The 21,876-nt window shown below is 34.6% G+C and overlaps 1 protein-coding gene across 10 annotated transcripts in view; it reads left to right on the top strand.

Moving 5' to 3' along the window:
* Positions 1-21,876, top strand: part of ATRNL1 (attractin like 1) — a 510,466-nt gene that overhangs the window by 203,846 nt on the left and 284,744 nt on the right. For all 10 annotated transcript variants that reach the window (XM_062580018.1, XM_062580017.1, XM_062580020.1 and 7 more), the window contains exons 23-25: positions 11,466-11,560; positions 12,214-12,292; positions 13,498-13,655. In XM_062580018.1, the coding sequence (XP_062436002.1) occupies positions 11,466-11,560; positions 12,214-12,292; positions 13,498-13,655 (332 nt within the window). The remainder of the gene's footprint in view (positions 1-11,465; positions 11,561-12,213; positions 12,293-13,497; positions 13,656-21,876) is intronic.

Raw genomic sequence — 21,876 nt, 5'->3', positions numbered from 1 at the left:
AGGATTTCCTGAGCCAGAAAAGTTGGATATAGGTTTAGGAATCCTTACAAGGATTTCTTATAAGTAATAAGGAGGAGAACATAATTACAAAGGAAAGAAGGAAAGATTTGCATGAATTTAAAAGCCACATTTTTTTTGGGGGGGGGTTGGGAGGGGGGCTGTGTAAATATTCTTGCAGGTCAGGTAAGTCTACTGCTGGATTGTTGCTCTGTATTTCTGGTAGGAAATAGCTGTATATCCCTAGGCCTTTCTATTATAAGCCAGTCTTTCAGTGAATGATCACTGATTCAATCCATATAAATGAATTCTGAGTGGAGGCCAGAGATAGTTGTGCAGTTGACTTATGCATGTATAGAAAACATAAATATAACATGTTGTCATGATGCTATTTGTATATGTTGTTGTTAGTGTTGTTCTGTGGTGTCTCAGCCAATGTGATGCATAGCAGTGGCACCTAGATAGCAAAGCGTGCATTCGGATTGCTGGATTAGTTCATCATACATCAGTATTAGAAATGCATTGTTTTCAGAATCAATACTTCTGTTTGTAAAGAAGCAGGCAGCAAAACCAGATGGTTTGGGACTGATTGGGGCAAATTGCTGGAATGATTACCACTTTCACGGTTCTGACTTTAGTTGTATTCCAGCACAATGTTTTAAGTCGTAAGTAGTTAAACCAGTGTTCTAGAAAAAACAGAGTCTGAATTTACAATGCATGACAAATTATTATATAAAGGGTGGATTAGAAGTTCTTGGGCTGCTTCAGACCTGTTACCCACAAAACTTTTAGTGAATGGAACCTATTCATGCTTCCTTTTCCTCATCATTCTGCATCCTTCGCCAGCTTTCCCAGCCCCTCTCCTCCTGAGCCTATTACTGCTGATTTCTTGTTCATTTCTTGCCTTTGTAATTCTGGTACTGCATACTCATGTCACTGCTACTTTACCTCTCCCAAAGAGTTGTCATCTCTGAAACCCAAGCAGACAATCTCAGCAGTATTTACCTTACAGTTTTCTCCAAAGTATACTTCTGTTTAGTATTGGGCTACCACACTGTAATGGCACACCTCACCAAATAAGAGACTGAATATAGAACTGCAGTGGGACAGAGAGGCATTCGCTTCCCTAATATTCATTATTCTATACTGCTACATTCAGAAGTGAAGATATCCTTTTTCTGCCTATTTTTTTATTTATTTTTTTAAGAAATCACAGGTTTTACCTTTTCAGCATGTATTGATCAGATCTTGCAGCAAATGAGAACAGGTATAGTATAAGATGCTTGCATGCTAGTGAAGAAACACAGATATTGGTTATATCAATTGAAACGTGTAATGCAAACTGTCAGCAAGAGGAGACAATTTTTAAGCATCTAGATTTATGCACATCTGCATGTATTTATGTATTTGCCTTTGTTGACTTAGTGCATGGCATCTTTTGATTTATAAAGAAAAAAAAGTCAAATAAAAAGTGTACTAGAGATGAACATAAAGCACTAGGTGGCAGACTTGTTATACTTAGAAAAAGATTAAACTCAAGAACATTTCAAGGAGAGTATCTGAGAAGATAAATAACAAGTAGCACTTTTAATAAAACTGTTAACAGAGATTTTTCAGATATTTAAAAATCGTGTGGAAACTCAAAGGGCAAAACAAATAAATTTTAGCAGTTGAAAAGGTGTGTGTTTTAGCTGAATTGTGAGATGTGTACCAGCAGTTAGATTCTTTGCTACCAATCAGTATAATTCCTGTTTCCTTTAGGGACAGCATTAGTGTAAACTAAATACATCCTATAATTGTAAAACTGCCATGCTTGACTTAAAGTAATGAGTTCCACCAATTGTATCAGTAGCTTTGATACAGATTGAGGCAATTTTTGTTATTATTAAATACATTAAAGATGATGACTGTTGTTGTCTTTTTGAATATATGGAATTGTATGAATAAATGATATTTAAAAAGAAAGTTTCTTAGTGTTTACAAGTCTGTTAGAAGAAATTATAGTTTGAATCAGACAATTCTAGGATGTTTTGAGTAGAGATTGGCCTTAGCAAACCCATGAACTTGGAACATAAAAAGAGCAACAGACAAACACAGTCTTTGCCCTGAGCTAAAAGAATGACACAAACCAATTTTAACCTCCTAGGGAATTAAAAAAAAATAACCACACCCAGAATCTTAAGTACCTAGTGAAGTATTATGCTCTCACCTGAGGCTCTGTGTATACATTTTCCAAATGCTAGGTTGATGTGAAGCATTTCTGGATGGGCTAAAAAACCACTATTGCTGCTGATCATCTTTAGACTTTACTGTGATTTGGAGAATCTGTCTACATATGTACTTAAATTTGTTTATATTATTGTGAATTTTCTCTGTCTATTTTAGAAAGCACACTTTATTTTGAAAGGGAGGTTAATTTCTCTCTGCGATGGCCTTTGCTGATGTATCAGGGAATTTACGGACTGGTATCCTCTTACAGATACTATCAAAACAACATACATCATGCAAGGTTGTTTCATTTTAGTGATAATTTGTTTAGGTATGCTGCCACATTTAGACAAAAGAAGATTGTCGCTACTCTGGACAACTAGCTTTCTAAGTCCTAAGCACAAAAGAATAATAGATTATTATTAACGTTGTAAAGCATACAATTAAAGAAAAGTCTGAATAAATGGCCTTCATCCCCTGATTGGCCATTCCGTGGATCCTGTAATTATAAAACTATAAATTAGGAAAATATATGATTGAGACAGGAGTGGTATGAGACATGAATGTGTGTGGTAGAGAACTAAAATCTGTACCTTTGATTTCTCTTGAAATGTTGAGTAAATAAAAATGCTTTGCTCTGTTTTTCCCTTAAAAAAAAATGCAATGGCTATAAGAACAATTTTGGAAGAATGACAAGCTGTGCAGAATGTGGCCAGAAAATCCACATTAGTGCAAAAATCTCACAATTTTCTCATCAATGAAATCATAATTGTAGGTTTCTACCCTACTCTTGTAGAATAGAAATAGTACTGCTCCTGTACAGGTTTATGAAAATATGGCTAGATAGAGTATAAAATGTTAGAACTTTTCATGACGTTAGGAATGGCTGTTGCAGAAATTAGGAAGAAAAGATGAAGGAAGGTGATTATTAAAATGAACAGGAGACTACGTGATCTGAGGTGGATTGAGAACTGGCTGAAAGGCAGAGCTCAGAGGATCGAGGATCGTCATCAGTGGTGTGGAGTCTAGTTGGAGGCCTGTGGCTAGTGGCATCCCCCAGGGCTCAGTACTGAGTCCCATCCTGTTCAACTTCTTCATCAATGACCTGGATGAGGGGACAGAGTGCCTCCTCAGCAAGTTTGCTGATGATACCAAGCTGGGAGGAGTGGCTGATCCACCTAAGGGCTGTGCTGCCCTTCAGAGAGACCTGGACAGGCTGTTGGGTGGAGAGGAACCTCACGAGGTTCAACAAGGGCAAGTGCAGAGTCCTGCACCTAGGGAAAAAATAACCCTAGGCACCGGTAGAAGCTGGGGGCTGACCTTCTGGAGAGCAGCTCTGCAGAGAAGGACCTGGGAGTGCTGTTGGATGACAAGTTGACCATGAGCCAGCAATGCACCCCTGTGGCCAAGAAAGCCAATGGTCTCTTGGGCTGCATTAGGAAGACTGTTGCCAGCAGGTGGAGGGAGGTGATCCTGCCCCTCTACTCAGCCCTGGTGACGCCTCATCTCGAGTAGTGTGTCCATTTCTGGGCTTCCCAGGACAAGAGAGACATGGAGCTACTGGAGAGAGTCCAGCGTAGGGCTACGAAGATGCTCAGAGGGCTGGAGCATTTGCCCTATGAGGAACGGCTGCGAGAGCTGGACCTCTTCAGCCTGGGGAAGAGAAGACTGAGGGAGGATCTCATCACTGTGTATAAGTACCTGAAGGGAGGGTGTCAAGGGGACGGGGCCAAACTCTTTTCAGTTGTTCCATGTGACAGGACAAGAGGCAATCGGCAGAAATTGAAGCACAGAAAGCTCTGCCTGACCGTGAGGGGGAATTTCTTCCCTGTGCGAGTGACGGAGCACTGGCACAGGTTGCCCATAAAGGTTGCGGAGTCTCCTCTGGAGATCTTCAAGGCCCGCCTGGATGCAATCCTGTCTAACATGCTGTAGGTGACCCCGCTGAGCAGGGAGGTTGGACTAGATGATCTCCAGAGGTCCCTTCCAACCTTACTGATTCTATGATTCTATGACTAAATGGTGGAAAGAGAAAATTGAAATTCATCTAGGGAAGGCAATGTAAAACTGCATCATGCAAATATGTCATTATCCTCATGTTCATTATAAGGGATTGCCTACCACAGTGTATGTTCTGTGGAGATCAAGTACAGATGATATGCATGATCATTGATTTTCAAATAAAGAAAACAAATAGATTGTCAAATAGTATTTGCTACAGCTTTCTGGCTTTCTTTACATGATAAATCAGTTAGTAGAAAAGGAGTGTCAAAAAGTTTGTGTCTGATATCCCTCAAAAAGTTGAAATAGATTCTATATTAAGCTCATCATCTGACAAAGCAAATGAGGTTTATTTAGTTCATGCATTTCAGTTAGCAGTACCTTTTTTCATGGCTGAGAGAGTCGTGAATTAATGATAACACAGCCATATCCGGTTCCTCTTTTGTAGAAAAAAAAAGTAATGCTAAGAAAATAGAATATCACTTTTTATGTTTGGTAGCTGTTTGAGGTGGAAATTAAGTGTTCCAAGTCACTTTCCGAAAGAAGTCAGTGAGCTCTGCCACTGTGGTCAACGTTCTGTCTCCGGTGCAAAGAATAAATCTTGTGTGAGGAGGAGGTGATTCCTTTGAGGTAGAGAAAAGCAGTCTTTAGGGCCTCATTTTTTCTCCCTCTATTATTTCTATTTCCTTAGCTTAACCACACAGACTATTTTATATGCTTAGCTGCTAGCCCTGTAACCTACACTTTGGAAGTGGGGCAAAACCCCTGGTTCAGTTTGTCCTCATGTTTGTCAGTTTGTACTTTCTTTCCTAATAAGAGTTGAGGTATTTCCTCTTACCTCTTTTAAGGATTGTGTAGGCTAAATTAGGCAACATTATGTCTAGGTAATCTCATTTGTAAATAATCTAAATTTAATATTTGTGAATGTTTTTTGCTGATTTGGCACTTAATTCTCAGCATGAGTAAAAGGCAGTGAGAATGTTACTAAGTCAGCAGATTTTACTTTAAATACACTTGATAGGATTTTAAATGAACAGGTGCTTGTGTTGCATCTTACTTAAAAGCTGTAACATAAAAACATTCTACTGTTCATTGTGCAAGTATGGTGCTTTAGCATACCATATTTTTTACATTACAAACATCTATTGCACTTAATTACTTTAAGATACATGAGACTGCAGACAGGAGCATACAAAGTACATCGTTCCTGTTCAGTAGGAAGTGCAGTTTTGCTGAAAGTGCTCTGGATTCATTTTCAATAAGAGGAATTTTATATTTTAGTGCTCAGAACTAACATGTTAAAGTTTTTTGAGGAACAGCAGAGAATATCAAAAAAGTTTTAACATCTCAACTTGAATTTATATCGTGTATTTTATACAAACCAGGTGGTGTCAAGCAACAGGAGTTAAGTTGCGACATTTGGACAATTTGGGCAGTTGGACAGATGCTATGTTTCTTAAGCAAAGTTCAGCTAAATAGGAAGGAAAGAATTTTGAAATTGTTGAGATAATAAATGTGCACTTTAAATATATAAGTATTTTTATAGTCAATTTACAAAATGCGTGATCTGTCTCCTTGTAGTGTCTGATCAATGTGAGGTTGCTTCTTATTGTTGAGGCCTGTGTCTGGATTGTTGAATAGCTGGGATAAAAACTCTGCTAATAACCTAATAAAGTTATTCTGTGAAAGCATACATTAAAATTTGCATGACCCCAGACCTAAATTTGTGTGAAAATTTGAGCGTATACATACACAACAGGATACACAATTTTAAAAATATTTATATTTTTTGAATGTTGAGAGTATTTTCATGGACACTGGTTGATTTTAGAAATAAAAGTCTCTTTACTTCTCTTTCTAAAAGGAATCAAAGTACGTTATTTGTAAGGATTATACAGTAAACTGAACATTACAGGAGCAGGACTGAAAATAACATTAAAATTTGACTTCTCTCAGTAATTATATGACAAGAAACATCCCTGCTTGGTAATAACATATGAACTCAGACAATAATTTAATGTTGTTTTTTAGAAGTGGCCATTTCAGCTAGCAGAACAGGGAAATCAGAGCTCTCTTCAATGTGCATAGACTATGTGACTAAGGAAAAAAATAAGAATCGAGTTAGAGAGCATTGATGCTAATATATTGCAAAATTATGTTGCATAATAGAGTTATAGTATTGAATATTAGAGTTATGAAGCAGGTGAAGCATCTAGATCATTATGAAGAAAATGTCTTATAGGGATAAATTTGAATGTCCTCTGTAACGTTTTCGTTAGATACTTTATCTTGATTGTGTTAGCACTTTTCTCTCTCCCAATTTCCTTATCTTTGAAAACTATTACAAGGATTAAGATACTACAAAAATTTTCCATTCTGACAAAGCAAAAGACCATTTACTGAAAGATAAAAAAAAAAAAATCTGTATTTTTCACTTAACAGAATGCCAGTGATAGGAGTTTAAAATGCTCCATAATAGGAAATATCTGGAACTTTTTTCTGAAATGGATTTTTAAAAAAATGTTAAATGAGGCACTTCTGTATTTTTATTGTTGTTGTTTTTACTAATATTTTGTTCAGAATGCTCCAGTTCTTTGATTTCCAAACTCTGTTTAATGGGCCATGTTGTTGTCCAACCTTGTAAATGGTCTACATCTGTTCATGGAACTTCATCAATAGTGTAGTGTTTTCAATTAAAAGTTTGATGAGAAATCTATGAAAATAGTAGATCTGTCTGTGCCTTGTAATTTAAAATTTCTGGAAACATCATCTTAGACTGTGTTTAACAGGAACCAGGTAATCATAAATGTTACTTAATTTTTATATCTCTGCAGTAGGTCTATCATAACATTGACATATCTGCATTTTTACTTCTAAAACAACTAAAATGAGGAGATAATCACCTAAATTTTAGCTTTTAAAAACTTAAGTGTCTAGCCTTAGTCTTGTAAGTCTTTCAGTACTCAGTAGAGAGCATCAAGGGTAACTCATCCTACCTGTTGCTAGTATTTGTCTTAGAAAGCGATTGCTTGACTTCAGAAAACTTCTGTCTTTGTTCAGTGTGGAGTGAGCCTAGAGTATTAATTTAGATTAGACATTTAACATTGAGCTGAACTGAAGTTTAACACAGTACGGATTTTTCTGTGTATGGCTTTTCCTTACAATCAAAATTAACTAATTATTAGTCTTTTCCAAAAAGTACCCTTAGATAGTTGATAGTAAAGACTTCACAGTAAATGACTTTCTGTTTTCTCACAGTGGATAAATAATGTTGGACACGAACATACTTCAATGTAATAAGGAAAATGACAGTGGCAAATGAAATACAGTGAGCAGAGGAGTGAATCAGGCACTGCTGTGAAAGTTCAGAAATAATTATCTGGTTGAAAAGAGGTCTGGTGGTAATGCCTAACTTCCATACAATGCAAACAGGATTTATTTTGGTCACAAATGAATATGATTTATAGCATTCGATAGCAGAACTTGGTTTCAAAAGCTGCATTTTTGCAAATAGAGATGAATACAAGTAGTACTGTAGTCAAAAAAACTCTTGTAAGAACTACAGAACAATAGCTGTAAAGAGCCGGAGAGAGGGAGAGACAAACTGCCTATAAATGAGGAGGTGAGAGTATAACTTTTAGAACCATTATGAATGGAGTTCCCTAAATAGAAAAGTGTAGGAAGACTGACTGTGGTGGGACTGATGTTACAATTGTGAGAGAGGGTCCTACTCTAACTTTAAAAGTGGTTTCAAGAAGTAAAAATAGAACAGCTCTGTTTTGTGTATATGTGTAGAGCTTCCCTCAGGAGGGAGAAAAAAGGTTCTATTCACTAGATTAGTTACTGTAATTCAGTCATACAGGTGTATCATGAAAATGTACCAACTCTGGCATGTAAGAGTCTCAGTTTGCCTTTTACTGTAATGAAAAGATTGAAATAATGTTACTGGTGGAAATGAATGAGAAATTACACTACTTATTGAAATAACTAGTAACTAACTGTAGTCTGAAATCTCTTACTAATATGTACATATTTATACATAAGGTTAGCTATTTATTCAGTGAATGAAGAGGCTTTTCACCTTTCTTTCTCTTACCCTTGTTTTGGCCATTAAACATTTTAATTTTCTATTAAATGACTAACAGTCTTATTAGTGTACCATCTTTCTTCAAGTTCAATGACCAGCCATTGTCAGTGCAAGCTGGCTGTAAGAAATCCCTTTCAATAAGGGCATACTAACATCTTTGGTGTCCATTAGCCTGGTTTTCAGTTTAATTTAGTTGTGATTATTAGTTATCAAAACAAAAAAAAAAAAAAAAGTGGATAAAACATTTTAATTGTTCTTTAGATAGAAATCATGAGAACATGTGATCCTCATTTCACTTCATCCTTACCATATAAGTGGTAGGTGGTAGTTAGGTTATAATTAGGAGCTGGGCTATATTGCTGGAGAGTCTGGTTGCATGCTAACTTTTGGGGCAAAAATATTAAATATACTTCTCAGAGAGGAATTTTATGGGTATATGTAAAGCTTTGAATTGTTACAGATAGTGAAGTTATAAGGCCTAGTTTAATTAGAAGATGCTTCCCTGCAGTCCTTGTTTATGAAAAAAAGTTTCTTTTTCCTTGGCTTTTATAAAGTAGAATATAAACTAAATGAGAGTAGCCCAGCATTTGTGGAGTTGCTAACCCTAGTAATCAAACACACAGCTAAAGGACAAATTTTCAACTTTACAGTATAGCAGATGATAAGAAAACAAATGCTGAAATAACAGAAATGTGTATTTAACAGATAAATAAAAAGACTAAAATAGTTATTTTTTAAGACTAAATATCTTCAAAATTTTTTAAACTTGTGTGCACAAAAGCTCTTTCGTATGGTTGAGAGACAGAATTCCTTTGTCCCCAGTTTTGCCTTATTGTGTGATCTTAAGCAGGTACAACTGCTGATCTTCACTGATACGCTGCATTTCTGCGAGGGCATTGTAAGAAGGATGACTGTTAGAGGATGACTGTGGCATTGTTAAATGATCATTTTCTCTATATTCTGAGCAAATCGACAATATCTTGTCCTGAAGACCTGTCTAGATTAGTGCATCTTGTGTTTAGTAGCCTTGGTGGTAGCCAAAGTTCCCTCAGGGCTGCATGCTGTGATGCTAGTCTACTGTACATTTACAATAATTGTCTTTGCAAAGATTCCTGCTAAAGCAGCCATTTGTATTTCATGGATCCCAAGCTGACCGGATTAGGACGTTTTAGTACATCTATTGATTATTCCTAGCCTTTAGGGCATGCTAATCATGATTATTAAAGGAATTATTAATCACTTCAGTAGAGATTAAACTATACTTGCTATCTTTTGCTATCCTGCTGCCTGTAACTGTACTTGTACATGGCAGTCATACTGTTAAATATGCAGATAGGGCATACTTTATTGATAGAGTCAGTGAGACTGTATTGATTATCTTTGCATAGTTATAGAAGTTTAGAGTAATATCAATAACAACATTGTTATTTTAAATCTGATATTTATTGAACTTTCACCTTTATAAGCTTGCAGATACATGATCAAAACTCATTATCTAAGAAATCTGTTGGATCAACTTATTCTTACTTATTTGAATAATGAAGCTCTGTTGGCTAATAACAGAGAAAGTGGACTTTTTAGTTTCCAAGGTAGTGGTAGTTCCTTTCATACAGCCCTTTTATTTCTGTAGTTTCTTGTCACACTCAGTGTAAAAAGCACCATTTATTTAATTATTAAGACAATACAGTGGGCTGTGTTCATGCTTATTGACTAGTAAGCTTTTTTTCTCCTGCTAGGTCAGGCTTCTCGTTGGTTATGATAAAAATGTATTTTTTCAGGAGATGTGTTGCTGCAGAAAAGGTGATTGTCAGCAATAAGCAATATCTACTGAGTGCAACAGAATGTGTGCTAGAGCCAAAGACATCTGCCTCTGTGAAACATGCTTAAACCTGTTCCACCCACCTTGGGTTCCTAACAGACCATTGCACAAGAATTATTGATCTCCTATCACAGTTTCTATGTCTGAGGACTTCGCTGATCTGGACTGTATCTGTTTGCACTGAACATTGCTTGCTGGGATTCTCCATGGGCCCTCTATGAATTGCAACAGAACTTCAACAACAGTCATCACTGATGACTGGTTCTTTTTTTCTCACGTTATGGAGATGGTGGAAATCTGATTCACACTGATAATACCAGATACAATAATACCTCCCAGAAAAGTTCCTTTTTCAGTCATTACTATTGCTGTGACCCAGCTAAGTCTCACTCTGGTCCCTCCAGCTTCAGGAACTCAATGGGTTGGCTCGAAACCTATGTCTTCCTACTTGTCCTAATCAGTTTATGCTCCTCCCAAAAATGGGTAAGCATGGTCTGAAGATGGAGTATCTGTACCTTGGCCAGCTTTAGTTGCCCCCCAGAGGAGCACTATTAGTGCTCAGTGACATAAATGGTGTGAATAGGAGCTGCTTGGCAGTCAAGAGATTGAAAGCAAAATTTGTAGAACAAATGATGTGTAGAAGTGTCATCTTCTTGAAGTCAGTGCTAAACTGCTGCTTATTTCTTTTGTATGAGAAATGTGTATCATTTGCCACTTGGAAAATGTCTTAGAATTCTGACAGTTTGGAAAGAATATGCTTGGTAGGCAAATAAATTTTATTTAAAAATCCACTGTGCCGCTTCAGCAATGTTAGTTTCTATAGCATCAGGCCTTCATACTATATTATTTTACAGTAGATACAACTTTGTATTGTTCTCTCAAAACTTTAAAACCCAGCAATTCTATAATGTATCATAGCAATATAGCTAAATAAACCATTTATACAACACAGTAAAATATTTTACTGTAATCCTAAAACATTTAAAAGCATTTTGAGCAGAATATTTGATTAATTATTTCATCATAAAAATTAAGGAACTGGTAACGCTCCAAGTACAATTGATACAGTATTTTGGAATAATTACTTAACTTCAACTAGTCATTCTTCTTTATGTATACTAGCAGCCCTGTGGTAGAATCTGCTTCTTAATTTAGTTACTTTTCATTTTTTTTCTTATTGTCACATTATATAGTGATGAACATTTACACAGTGAAATGCATATGAATGGCTCTAACTTTAGATTATGCTTTTTAAATTGAAAGTAAACATTAAATTTTCAGGTGGTCACATGAGATTTTTAATACGTATTCATTCAAATCTGTTTGGTTTTTTACATTCTGTTTTGCCCGCAGACAGCCTTTTGATTGATTACCAGTTTACCTTCAGCTTATTACAAGAGGATGATCGCCATCACACTGCTATAAACTTTATAGCCAATCCAGAACAGGTAAGAAAATGTGATTAATTTTGGAGAAGTATTGCAGAGCCATGATCAAGATTTGTGTTGTATTTTTAAGGTTTGTCAATTTCCTATAATGTATTAGAGCTACTAGAAATATTTTTGGAAACATTAGAAAGTATTTCAGTGCATTCAGTGAGGAAACACTTTTTTCTTAAGTTTCTAAGTAGTACATGTACCAAGAAGTATCCTTAAAATGTATCAGGTGGTTTATTTTATTGTTGTTCCCATGAATAATAAATTTAATAACTTCTGGAGATGAATTAAAGGAGAATAAATTTCACTTAACAAATCTTTATTACCAGAATGAGAAAGGTCATTTTTAAATCTTAATTAAAAGGCATCCTTATGCAATGTAATTTCCTCTTTTAATTTTATAAAACAAGTTATTTCATTATTTCAATCACAATCTGAAAAGATAACTTGTGTAGTTATATACTCACTTGTGCCTGGCCCTTATGGAAGCAAAAGAGTTGCTTTTGGCTTCTGTAGACCAAAATATTACAGTTTCTATTTGTGGTTCAATTGAAAAAAAGGAAAAGGATTGAAAGCTGTATTCAGTTACATATGCTACAGCTATATTTAATACATTCTGATATATTTTGTTAACTTTCGTTTATTTTTCTTCTTTTTTTTTCCAGTCAAATAAAAATTTGGATATATCAATTAATGCATCAAACAACTTTAATCTCAATATTACATGGTCTATTGGTTCTACAGGTAAGGTCACATTTTGGAGTAATGACTTTTTCCTATATGATGTCATGATCTATCAAACCATTTTAACATGATTATCTCCTTGTTGCTAATTTTGATAATAAAACTTTATAAAATGTATTCTTTCGCTATTATCACTATGCCATTATTGATTATATTATTTAAACCTCAGATGATAATTTGCAATCAGAACAAAGCTTCATTAATATGTTAACTTTCTCTCCTATTCAATTAAAATTACTGTGGTAGGAAAACCTTGTACTCTATTTAAATTTTTAAAATGACAGCATTATGAAATGCTGTGATTTTAATTAAGATAAATTGCTTTCTTAACTACGGGAGAGACTGAGATTTTAATTTCTTTGTTTCAGTGTTCAAGCTAAAAATTTAATTATTAACCTTAACATTGATATCAAACAATGAAGTTCTTCTGTATATGCTGATAAAAGGAGCTGCTTATCTATTTTTCTCCAACTTTGAACCCCGTTACTCTTTTTTAATAAAAAAGAAGAAAAGCTTTATTTAGAAAGTTTCTCTGAATGGATTCTCTTGACTTTCTGAAAATACATCCAAGGAGAAGCATGATGCTTAAAATGAAATTGTACTAAAAAAAAATGTTTTTAAAAAGAAGGTTGTCTTACATAAACATCTATTTTAAGCATTTTACCATGCCATAGTTAGCAAATTATATTTATTTAAAATAAGCACTAAGTCATCAATACATTTGCAAAAATTGATACGTATTTATTAGTAGGTATGGTATTCAAGCTTTTAAGAACAGTTAAAACACTGTAGCAATAATTTAAGATGTAGACAAAATCACTTTCCATGTTTATTAATCTATGATTTTTTTTACTGAAATGGATTGTATATTACTAGAGGAAACTATATTAGCTGTTTAGCTAACAGGGATAAATTTGCTATAAAATTCCTGTAACTTTCATCAATTTTATGATTTATTTGTAATCTTTTGAAACCAGAGTAAGAATTTTTGTAAAATCTCTATATGAAATGTATCTGATGTACCCTGGAAACCATAATAAATGGATATTAAGGTTGTAGATTAAAGAATGCACAAGTAATTTCAAAATCTAAATTTCTCATGCAAATTTACTTTGGCATCTTCTGTGACTATTAATATTAATCATAAATGTGTATTTATATATACCTATATATATGTGTGTGTGTGTGTGTATGTATATTTCTAGCTGGAACAATATCTGGAGAAGAGATTCCTGTTGTTTCTAAGACTAATATTAAGGAATACAGAGATAGCTTTTCCTGTGAAAAATTTAACTTTCGAAGCAACCCGAACATCACTTTCTATGTCTATGTCAGCAATTTTTCCTGGCCAATTAAAATACAGGTTAGTATGACGATTTAACCATTTTGTGCTCCTGAAGATGTTGACTTTTAGCTGTATACTGAAATGAAAGTTTTTGCTCATACAGAAAGTATACAAATAGCTATTATTTGTATGGTATATTTTTGTGTGTAAATGTTACATTATGACATTTATGTTTTTGTCAGTTGGAGCTGTTGAAATCCTTCCTAAAATGAATCAGACTTTTGATCCTCAGTTTTATATCTGAAATTAAAATTATTGAACATATACATATACTCATATATTATGTGTATCTATGTATAGAGACATATATAGATATTTGTATGTAATTTTTTGTTAATTTATACCTTAGTCTCTGATTTTCTTAAAGGTTGAATGTCTGTATCATATTGCAATATTACAAACTTCAGAGCTAACATTGGGCATATTTGGTTAGCATTTATATTCTTCTTTGAGTTCATTGGAATCAATTTCAGTAAGTATTTTCTGGAATAGATGAGAGACTGCACAGTGGCAGATTCAGCAAAAGCAGTGCAGTGATGTATTATGTTTTTGCCAGAAGGTTCAGTAATATTCGTAAATACCAATAGTATAGCTACATTTGTAAGTACTGTGTGTCCTGCACTAATCAGGAATACTTTATGTGAATGAAAGGCTTTTGGGTATAGCTTTTAAAAATAATTAATTCTTAAAAATTAAATTGTTAAAATAGCTTTCATAAACCCTTGTGGGTTGCTGAGAAAAACAGAGCAAGCTGAAAATACTTTTTAGTGCTCTACAGCCAGCAGTCAAACAGGAACATGGTATTTGTAACTGCAAATATCCTACAAATTTCCAAGTGGGGAAAAAACCCTTCTAATTGTAAAATATAGAGCCTATTTCATATATTTATATGATAAATTTGTCTGCTGAGGAACCTCCTCATTCAAGATTCTGAATTATAACAGTCATCTTCAGTCTCTAAAGTAACCTGTCAGAGAATTATTACCTCTATGTTGTGTTAGATAACACTATCCTTGTCTTAGTCAAATATGAATGTTATCTATGAATACAGGTGTCACAGTTTCCACAGATAAATTTATGGAATTTGTTAGCTTCTATGCATGTATTATTTTATATAAAACTGCTCAAGGTTAACTTCTTTTTTTTTGCTCTTCACCCGAACAATATTTTTCTACCCACCAATCCCACTTTCTAAGGATAGAACAACTGCAGTTGCAAAAAGGTCTTCCTGAACTATCCCTGAAGTAATTTAAGCTGTAAATGCATTACATATTCCTTCCTCCTTTCAAAGATTGGAAGATGCCTATGTCATCACTGTAATACAAATGTTATGGAGATGTTCCTGTGATGTGTAACTCTGTTAGATGTTTACAGTTTTCAACTCCTTACTGTATTGTTTCCAGTGCAGCATAACACCTTAATGGCAAACATTTTTAATACTTGATCACAGGAATTCTTGAACCATAGTTAGATTTCTTTAAAAAAAAAAAAAAAAAAAAAAAAAAATCAGGCCTTTGATTCGTTCTTATCTGCCACATCTGCCACAGTTGTGCAGACATTTTATGTTTACTTTTGAGAAGTATGGAAATTCATAAATCTAGACCGTTGTGTCTTAGAGATTTCCATCTAGAAATGAAGTAACTTCCTATTTTACACACAGGAAAATGGAATACTTTTCCAATTCTGGGAACTGAGTTTCAGGATGGCAATATTGTCTTCTGTATTTTCCTTCAGAAGTTCACAAGTTTACTATTTTGCTCTCAACTTTTTCATACAGTGATTCATTCTACTCCAACCAAATATCTGACGTTCACATTACCTATATAAAATTCTCACATTGGACGCATTGACAATAGATAAGATTTTAAAATGATAAATGGAGTAGGGAACTGTTCAGAGAAAACAGGAAGTCTATTCTTTACTCTAACTTTATGATTCTGAATATAAAAAAGATTTTAGAAGGCCTGCTTGGGACTTAGAGACAGGGAAGTCATGGTTGGTCCCTATCCAAAGGTTTTCTTTTCCAAGGACTGCACTAAGTGGGCTCACAGTTCTAATGTCTATGATTTTCTACAACTATGTATCTTAGAATACCATATTTCATCTTCATAATCAGCAAAGGTAGTTGAAATCAGTCCACTATCATATGAAAGTGCTTCCAGATAATCCTTACAAAAATCGTGTTATTGTTAAGCTGATGAAAGGATTGTTCAGGTGATTCAAGTTACTGATGACAGGGTAGTGTTCTGGTTCAACGTGAGAAACTTTTAGCTGGTCTCTGAACAGTTTCTAGACTATTCTAAAATTAAATTTCCAGAATTAGCCACTTTTGCCTTTCTGTGGTGATTAGACAGTTAACTCTGTATTCTAATGCAAAGTTTTGGATGCCACAAGAAGCTGGCCTATGCATAAATGCTCTGATGCTGACCTATTGGCACTGTAGTCCTTTCCGCTACTACAGTCACACTGTTGGTCAGATCATGTTAGTTAAAAAACAGCAATATTTTATATCAACTTGCCACTAAAGGATTCATTTAATCCTGTTAAATCTCAGGAAATTATTGTTTCCTTGGGAGGTATTCTCTTCTTAGGAACAAGTGAGATAGCAACATTGAATGTGATACATAGTTTTACACAATACTTTACTAAAGGACTATATGTTCATTTCAGCAGATGTCTTGTATTATTCAAATACATTCTGAGTACCAGTCTCCTATCTTCACATTATTCATTATGACTTATCAAGAGTAGAATATATGACAAATGAGTTCCTGAGGAAGCAGAAATAGTTATTTCACTATCTTTGTAACTGATATTTCAAGTTGTGTTGCTCATATGTACTTCACCACTATCCTTTTATGCCTGATGTTATGCTGGAAGTAGAGCTAAGATTACTCTTGTCTTTCACTGGGAAGTTTTGAGTTTGGGTGCTGCAGTTACTGATCATTACCATTTCCTTTTCTGTAGTAGAAGGATTTACAGTTCTCATTATAGAAGACATTTCATTCTTCTGTCAAAGTCATCCATATTGCTTCCATTTTTGCATCAGGTTGTCTTCAGGATTTTCACATACACAAGAAAAAGCCTACATTCCAGCAAGTGATTATTTATTTGGATCAATGGCTCACAATTGCTTCCTCAAGTACTTTTATTATGCATACTTCCTATTTAGAAAATGTGAATACTATTTTTTTTTAACATAACAGAACAAATCCCTGGTAGTTCTTACACAACATATCCTCTTTTGAAATGCAGTCTTTCTTGACTTTGAAAAAAAGGATATGTGATGGGCGCATCCGTATGGCAACTTCCTGAAAACATTTAACTTGTCATCAGCAACTACCTGGTGACCTGTCACTCTGGAGCCTAATGACCTCAGAATACAAGTTGTTCAGTGCTGGGTAGCACTGACTTACTTGCCAAACACCAAAAGTGGGAATAAATGTTAACCATTTCAGATGAAGTCCAGCTCTTCATAAAATTATACTGTACTTTTTATACATAAAATTATACATTACTCAGTGCCACTCTTCCATTTACAGTGGTTACATCAGGCACACAGCTGGGTGCTCAGTCAGGAGGAGGTCTCTGGAACTCTCATGGGAAAGCATTACATTTAAATTTCCTGATACTAAAAGCATTTTATTTAGCTATAAGAGCTTTCCTTCTTTCACATCAAAGGAGAAGTAGATCAGGTCACTGCAGACAGTATGACAGTGATGTTTCACACCAACAAATAGGATGGATCCTACTAACTCTGGTTTTGCAAGAAAGCAGTTGATTCGTGTGATTCATGTTTTTTGAATGACATTTGTCTCATGGTAATGCACATAATCACACAGCTAAGATAAACAATGTCTAGCAGATCAAATAAGCAGACATACACCATAATTGCATGAGTGGTCATTAAAAATGACTGTGCTATATGGCATCTTCAATTACAGCAGTTTCTAGAAGTAGATCTGTTTAATAGGTGTAACATGAACATCTATCAGGTTTTCACAGAAGCAGTTAGTAACTATACACTAACACATACATGTATTGGATTTTTTTGCTGAATTATGGGAAGAGCGTATGCTATATTTTTTCTTCACTTGCTGTAATGCAGAAGTTGATTGGAAAGTAAGGATGAATACAGACAGCATAAGCTTAGCTGTCTCACACTTCCCTAGGTAACAGTAGTTTATGCATCTTTTGTGGTTTTGAGAGGAAATCTGTGTAAGGTGTATTTCTTATTACAGGACCTAATGCCAAGGTAAGGACAGGATTTATCATCCAGATTCACTGTTCCTACATTTAGCTGTCTAAATTCTCAGACTAAGAGTTGGAAGACCCACTTTTTAAATGTATCATGTTTTATATCTGTGTTAAAAAGGATTCCATCTGAAAATGCTTGAACAGGCTAGATTTCTGAATGGAATACATGGCAAAGCCATGTCACTTGTTTCTACTCATTTTTATTGTATTTTGAGAGTAGGTGTAATTCGGACTCCACTGGTAACGAAATTTGAAGGCAGTAATGTTTTTTGAACAGCAGTAACTCAACTGCAACCAGCACCTCAAATAACAGTCAGTGGTCCCTTAAATAGTAAGTAATCATAAAGCTTGAGCTCCTGGTAGCTATGCAAATATTAATAACCAAAGTAACAACATGTTCTTCAGTCTCAGAGAACTAATTTCATGACAAGGAATTTCTATTACTGGGGCAGTAACAGGTATTTTTCCTTCTTTTCATCATTTGCAACCATATTCTGCAAAGAGCAAATGTGTGCATAACACAAACAAATAATGTTATAGCACTGTCCTAATTATCCTGTTGATGTCCTCTGTGCCTAAGGACAGCAATAACATTCCTACCTCCTGATCAGCTGTCTTCGTGCACCTATACCTCTTTATAACTCTCAGACTGGTAAGTCTGATCTCAGCTTGAGTCTTAGCAGCAAAATTTTCTCCCAGTTTTAAAGCAGGATCTGTTACCTTTATGTAGGAAATACCATCACAATTATAGTTCAATAGTTTCCTACTATGCTGTCAGTGATTGTCAGCTGAAAGTTATCAGCATGAATAGCTCAGCTGTGTCTAAGAATGATTCACACAGTTAGTAAAGCTCAGGGAAAAAAACAGTATAAAACCAGGAGATAACTCCTCTGCTAGAGTTTTTCTCTCTAGAGTAAATAAAAGGTTCAGAAATGTCTGTGTTTTAATTAGGAGAGTCAGTTTAAATTATGATTCTCAACCTTAACAGCAAAGCACTCTCTGGCAAAATCAGGTTGTATTAAAAAAACAAAAAAAACCAAAAAAAAACAAAAAAAAAAAAAAAAGAAAGAAAGAAAGAAAAAAGAGAGAGAGAGAAACCCCTATTTTTCGTTGTGAAATAATTCATCCCTTACATGTTTCCATAGCATAGAATAATTACTGTTACAATGAAGTTGGGTATGATGTTAGTGTACATTTAGAATGCCCAAATGTGTTGGAAAGAAATGAATTTAATTATTCTTAAAGAAACCTGCTGCATTATGCTGTAACATGCTTTAGTAGCATATTCTTTGGTTCTTTTCTTTTGCACATTTTTTTCTGAGTAAAACTATCTTTGGCACCCTGTATTAGTTTCTATGCGAGAATAAAAGAATGAAATACGTTTACATTATATTTGTGTATAGCAAGGAGGATTGCTTATGTGTAATGCTTAAACAATCAAAATAACCTCATATATAAATTTTCAAGGGTTCTTTTTAGAGAGGTAACTGGTATTCATTCAGCTTACTGTCTTCTGTTCCTGAATTGATTTTCTTTCCCTCGTTAATAGCCTGCCTGTAGCAACTGAAGAAAGAATTTAATGTGAGTCAAGAAGCAAATCTACCCTTGTAATAAAATTTACTAAGTGTGGCATACTCTTATTTCAGCTTTCTTTGTTTGGGAATTTATTTTGAATTTTTAAAATTCATTAATGACATACACTGTTGTAAAAACTCCCAGACATAAAAACTGTCAGTAACCACCATTAGAATTTACAACAGTAACATAAATATAATTACTAAATTAACAAAGAAAGATCAGAAATTTTAAGACCTTTTAGAATTTTTAAGGTCATGATTCTGGAATTTTTTGCCTGGAAAATGTATATATATCCACATGTAGCTGTGCGTGTGCAGAACCTTCTCCTGTCACTGACTGCATACCTAAATCTAATCACTATGATTTACAGTGAATGGTTGAATTGCTAAGTGCCTTAATGGTTTTCATAGAGGCTTCTGAGTAAATGCTTATAGTTATGTGCGAAGACAGTATAATTCTTGAAACACTGAACAGGAATTGGTGATGAAGTGGGTACATTAGCTCCAAAATGACTTTGATGTTTTCTTACAGTAAATATAAAATCCATCTCACAATGAGGTTTAAAAGTAGGATATAAAGAACAAAAATCACCAGACTGGTACTTAGATACAATTCTATGAGAAGCAGAGAATTCTGCTGGAGAACAGGAAAAGAAGGTAATTTCTGTGTGGTAAGGATGGGTTAGAGTTTAAAGATGACCGAGATATAGCCTGAAATGGCAGTGTATACTTAGCTTCAGTTTTCGGTAAGGATGGTGATATTAATCACAGTGTAAAGTCAGTATTGATACTAATAATGAACGTATGTTTATGAAAATTACCATCATCAGAGTTGGAAGCGAAACTCAAGGAGCTTAATGTACTCAGATTATGCACTAGATAATATACGTTCTAGAATGTGAAGGAACTGACATGGAAATTGCAGGGCCAAAAGCAAGATGATGGGACCATAAGACTAGTGAAAAGCAAATGGAAAGTCTATATCTGAAAATAGGGAAGAAGTGATTCAGGTCACAACAGGCTTAGTAGTACACTAAGTGCTTTGGAAGAGATTTTGAAAGAAAATATTATTATAGTATTTAATATTTTGTAAGGTATTTGCATTGACTATATCCAAGAAGCTGGACAGTAGGAGATTTAACTGACGAATTGAAGTGGATAAGGACCAAAGGACTGTAGGAAAGCATTGCACTGCGAAGTACTACTGGACAAATTCTCAAAAATTAATCATGGAGTTAAACTTATTTGTGTATTTATTGATGACCTTAACACAAATTATTTAATAGTGAAGTTTACCAGTTACATAAAGTTAACAAGCATCCCTGTTAGAAATAAATATTGGAATTCCATTAAAAAAGAATTGGATGAAGTTAAAAATGGGAATTACAGAAATTGGCTGAAATTCCATTGTATAGAGGAAAAACATTACCCATTAGAGGACTAATAGCAGAAACCTGAGTTAGAAGCAATTGAAGAGAAGGACTTGTATGTGCTAATCAATCACAGAGTAGCTGTGAGCTCCTAAGATGATACAGCAATTAAAAAGGCAGATGTAATTGTAAAACTGTATAATTTTAGGAAGTTTGAAAATATTGGAATTATTAGTGTTATTTTATAAGTCTCGTGAAGATGCCTCTGTTTCAATACATCACCCAGTTTTGGACAAGTTATTTAGGAGAGCTGAACTCATATTAGATGCATTATAAGGACAGACTGTTGGCTTAATCAGGCAAATAGAGGGGCTACCTTATAAGAGGAGGTTGGCTTGTTTTCATAAGCAAAATAAAGACTGAGAGAGTATATGACTATTCTCTAAATATACACCAGGAAGGTAATTTCTCAAGTTGAATGACAGGATAAAAAATAAATATAAAAATTTATGACTACATTTAGACTGGAAGTAGAAAGATAATTCTCAACCCTTAGAACAATGAAGTTCGAGACAGTCTTCTGGTGGAAATACTGCAGAGAAAAAACTGTAGTATTTTCTCTGTGGTAAACAGAGAAATACTACAGAGAAAACTCTTTTATGCCAGACCTTGTTAGGTTTACCTAAGTTGCTGATGTACTTGGATGCCATTGATACTGAGGTTTTATAGGCCACCAAAATTTTGCACAAAGCAACCCTTTACCAGATTAAACATGATGTAAACAGGGGCTGTGGGTGAAAATATGGCAGAAAGACCAATTTTAGGTCTTTACACGTAGCTTTACATGTCTGTGAAAACTATCATTTAGGGCCCCTATTGTGTGCCATTTAAATGAGTTTTGTTTGTTTTTATTTGTGTGTTTCCCCAGAATGTCTGATTATCATACAAATAAAATAGAAAAAGAAAAGTAAGTCATGGTCTCTGCCATGAGGAACTAGCATTGTTTTAGGTATGTCAATATGGCAATAGGCAATG

The sequence above is a fragment of the Rhea pennata genome, chromosome 7 (assembly GCF_028389875.1).
Source record: "Rhea pennata isolate bPtePen1 chromosome 7, bPtePen1.pri, whole genome shotgun sequence".
NCBI classification, from domain to species: domain Eukaryota; kingdom Metazoa; phylum Chordata; class Aves; order Rheiformes; family Rheidae; genus Rhea; species Rhea pennata.
Note: the sequence above shows the minus strand (reverse complement) of the source record. Positions and strands in the feature narration are given on the sequence as shown.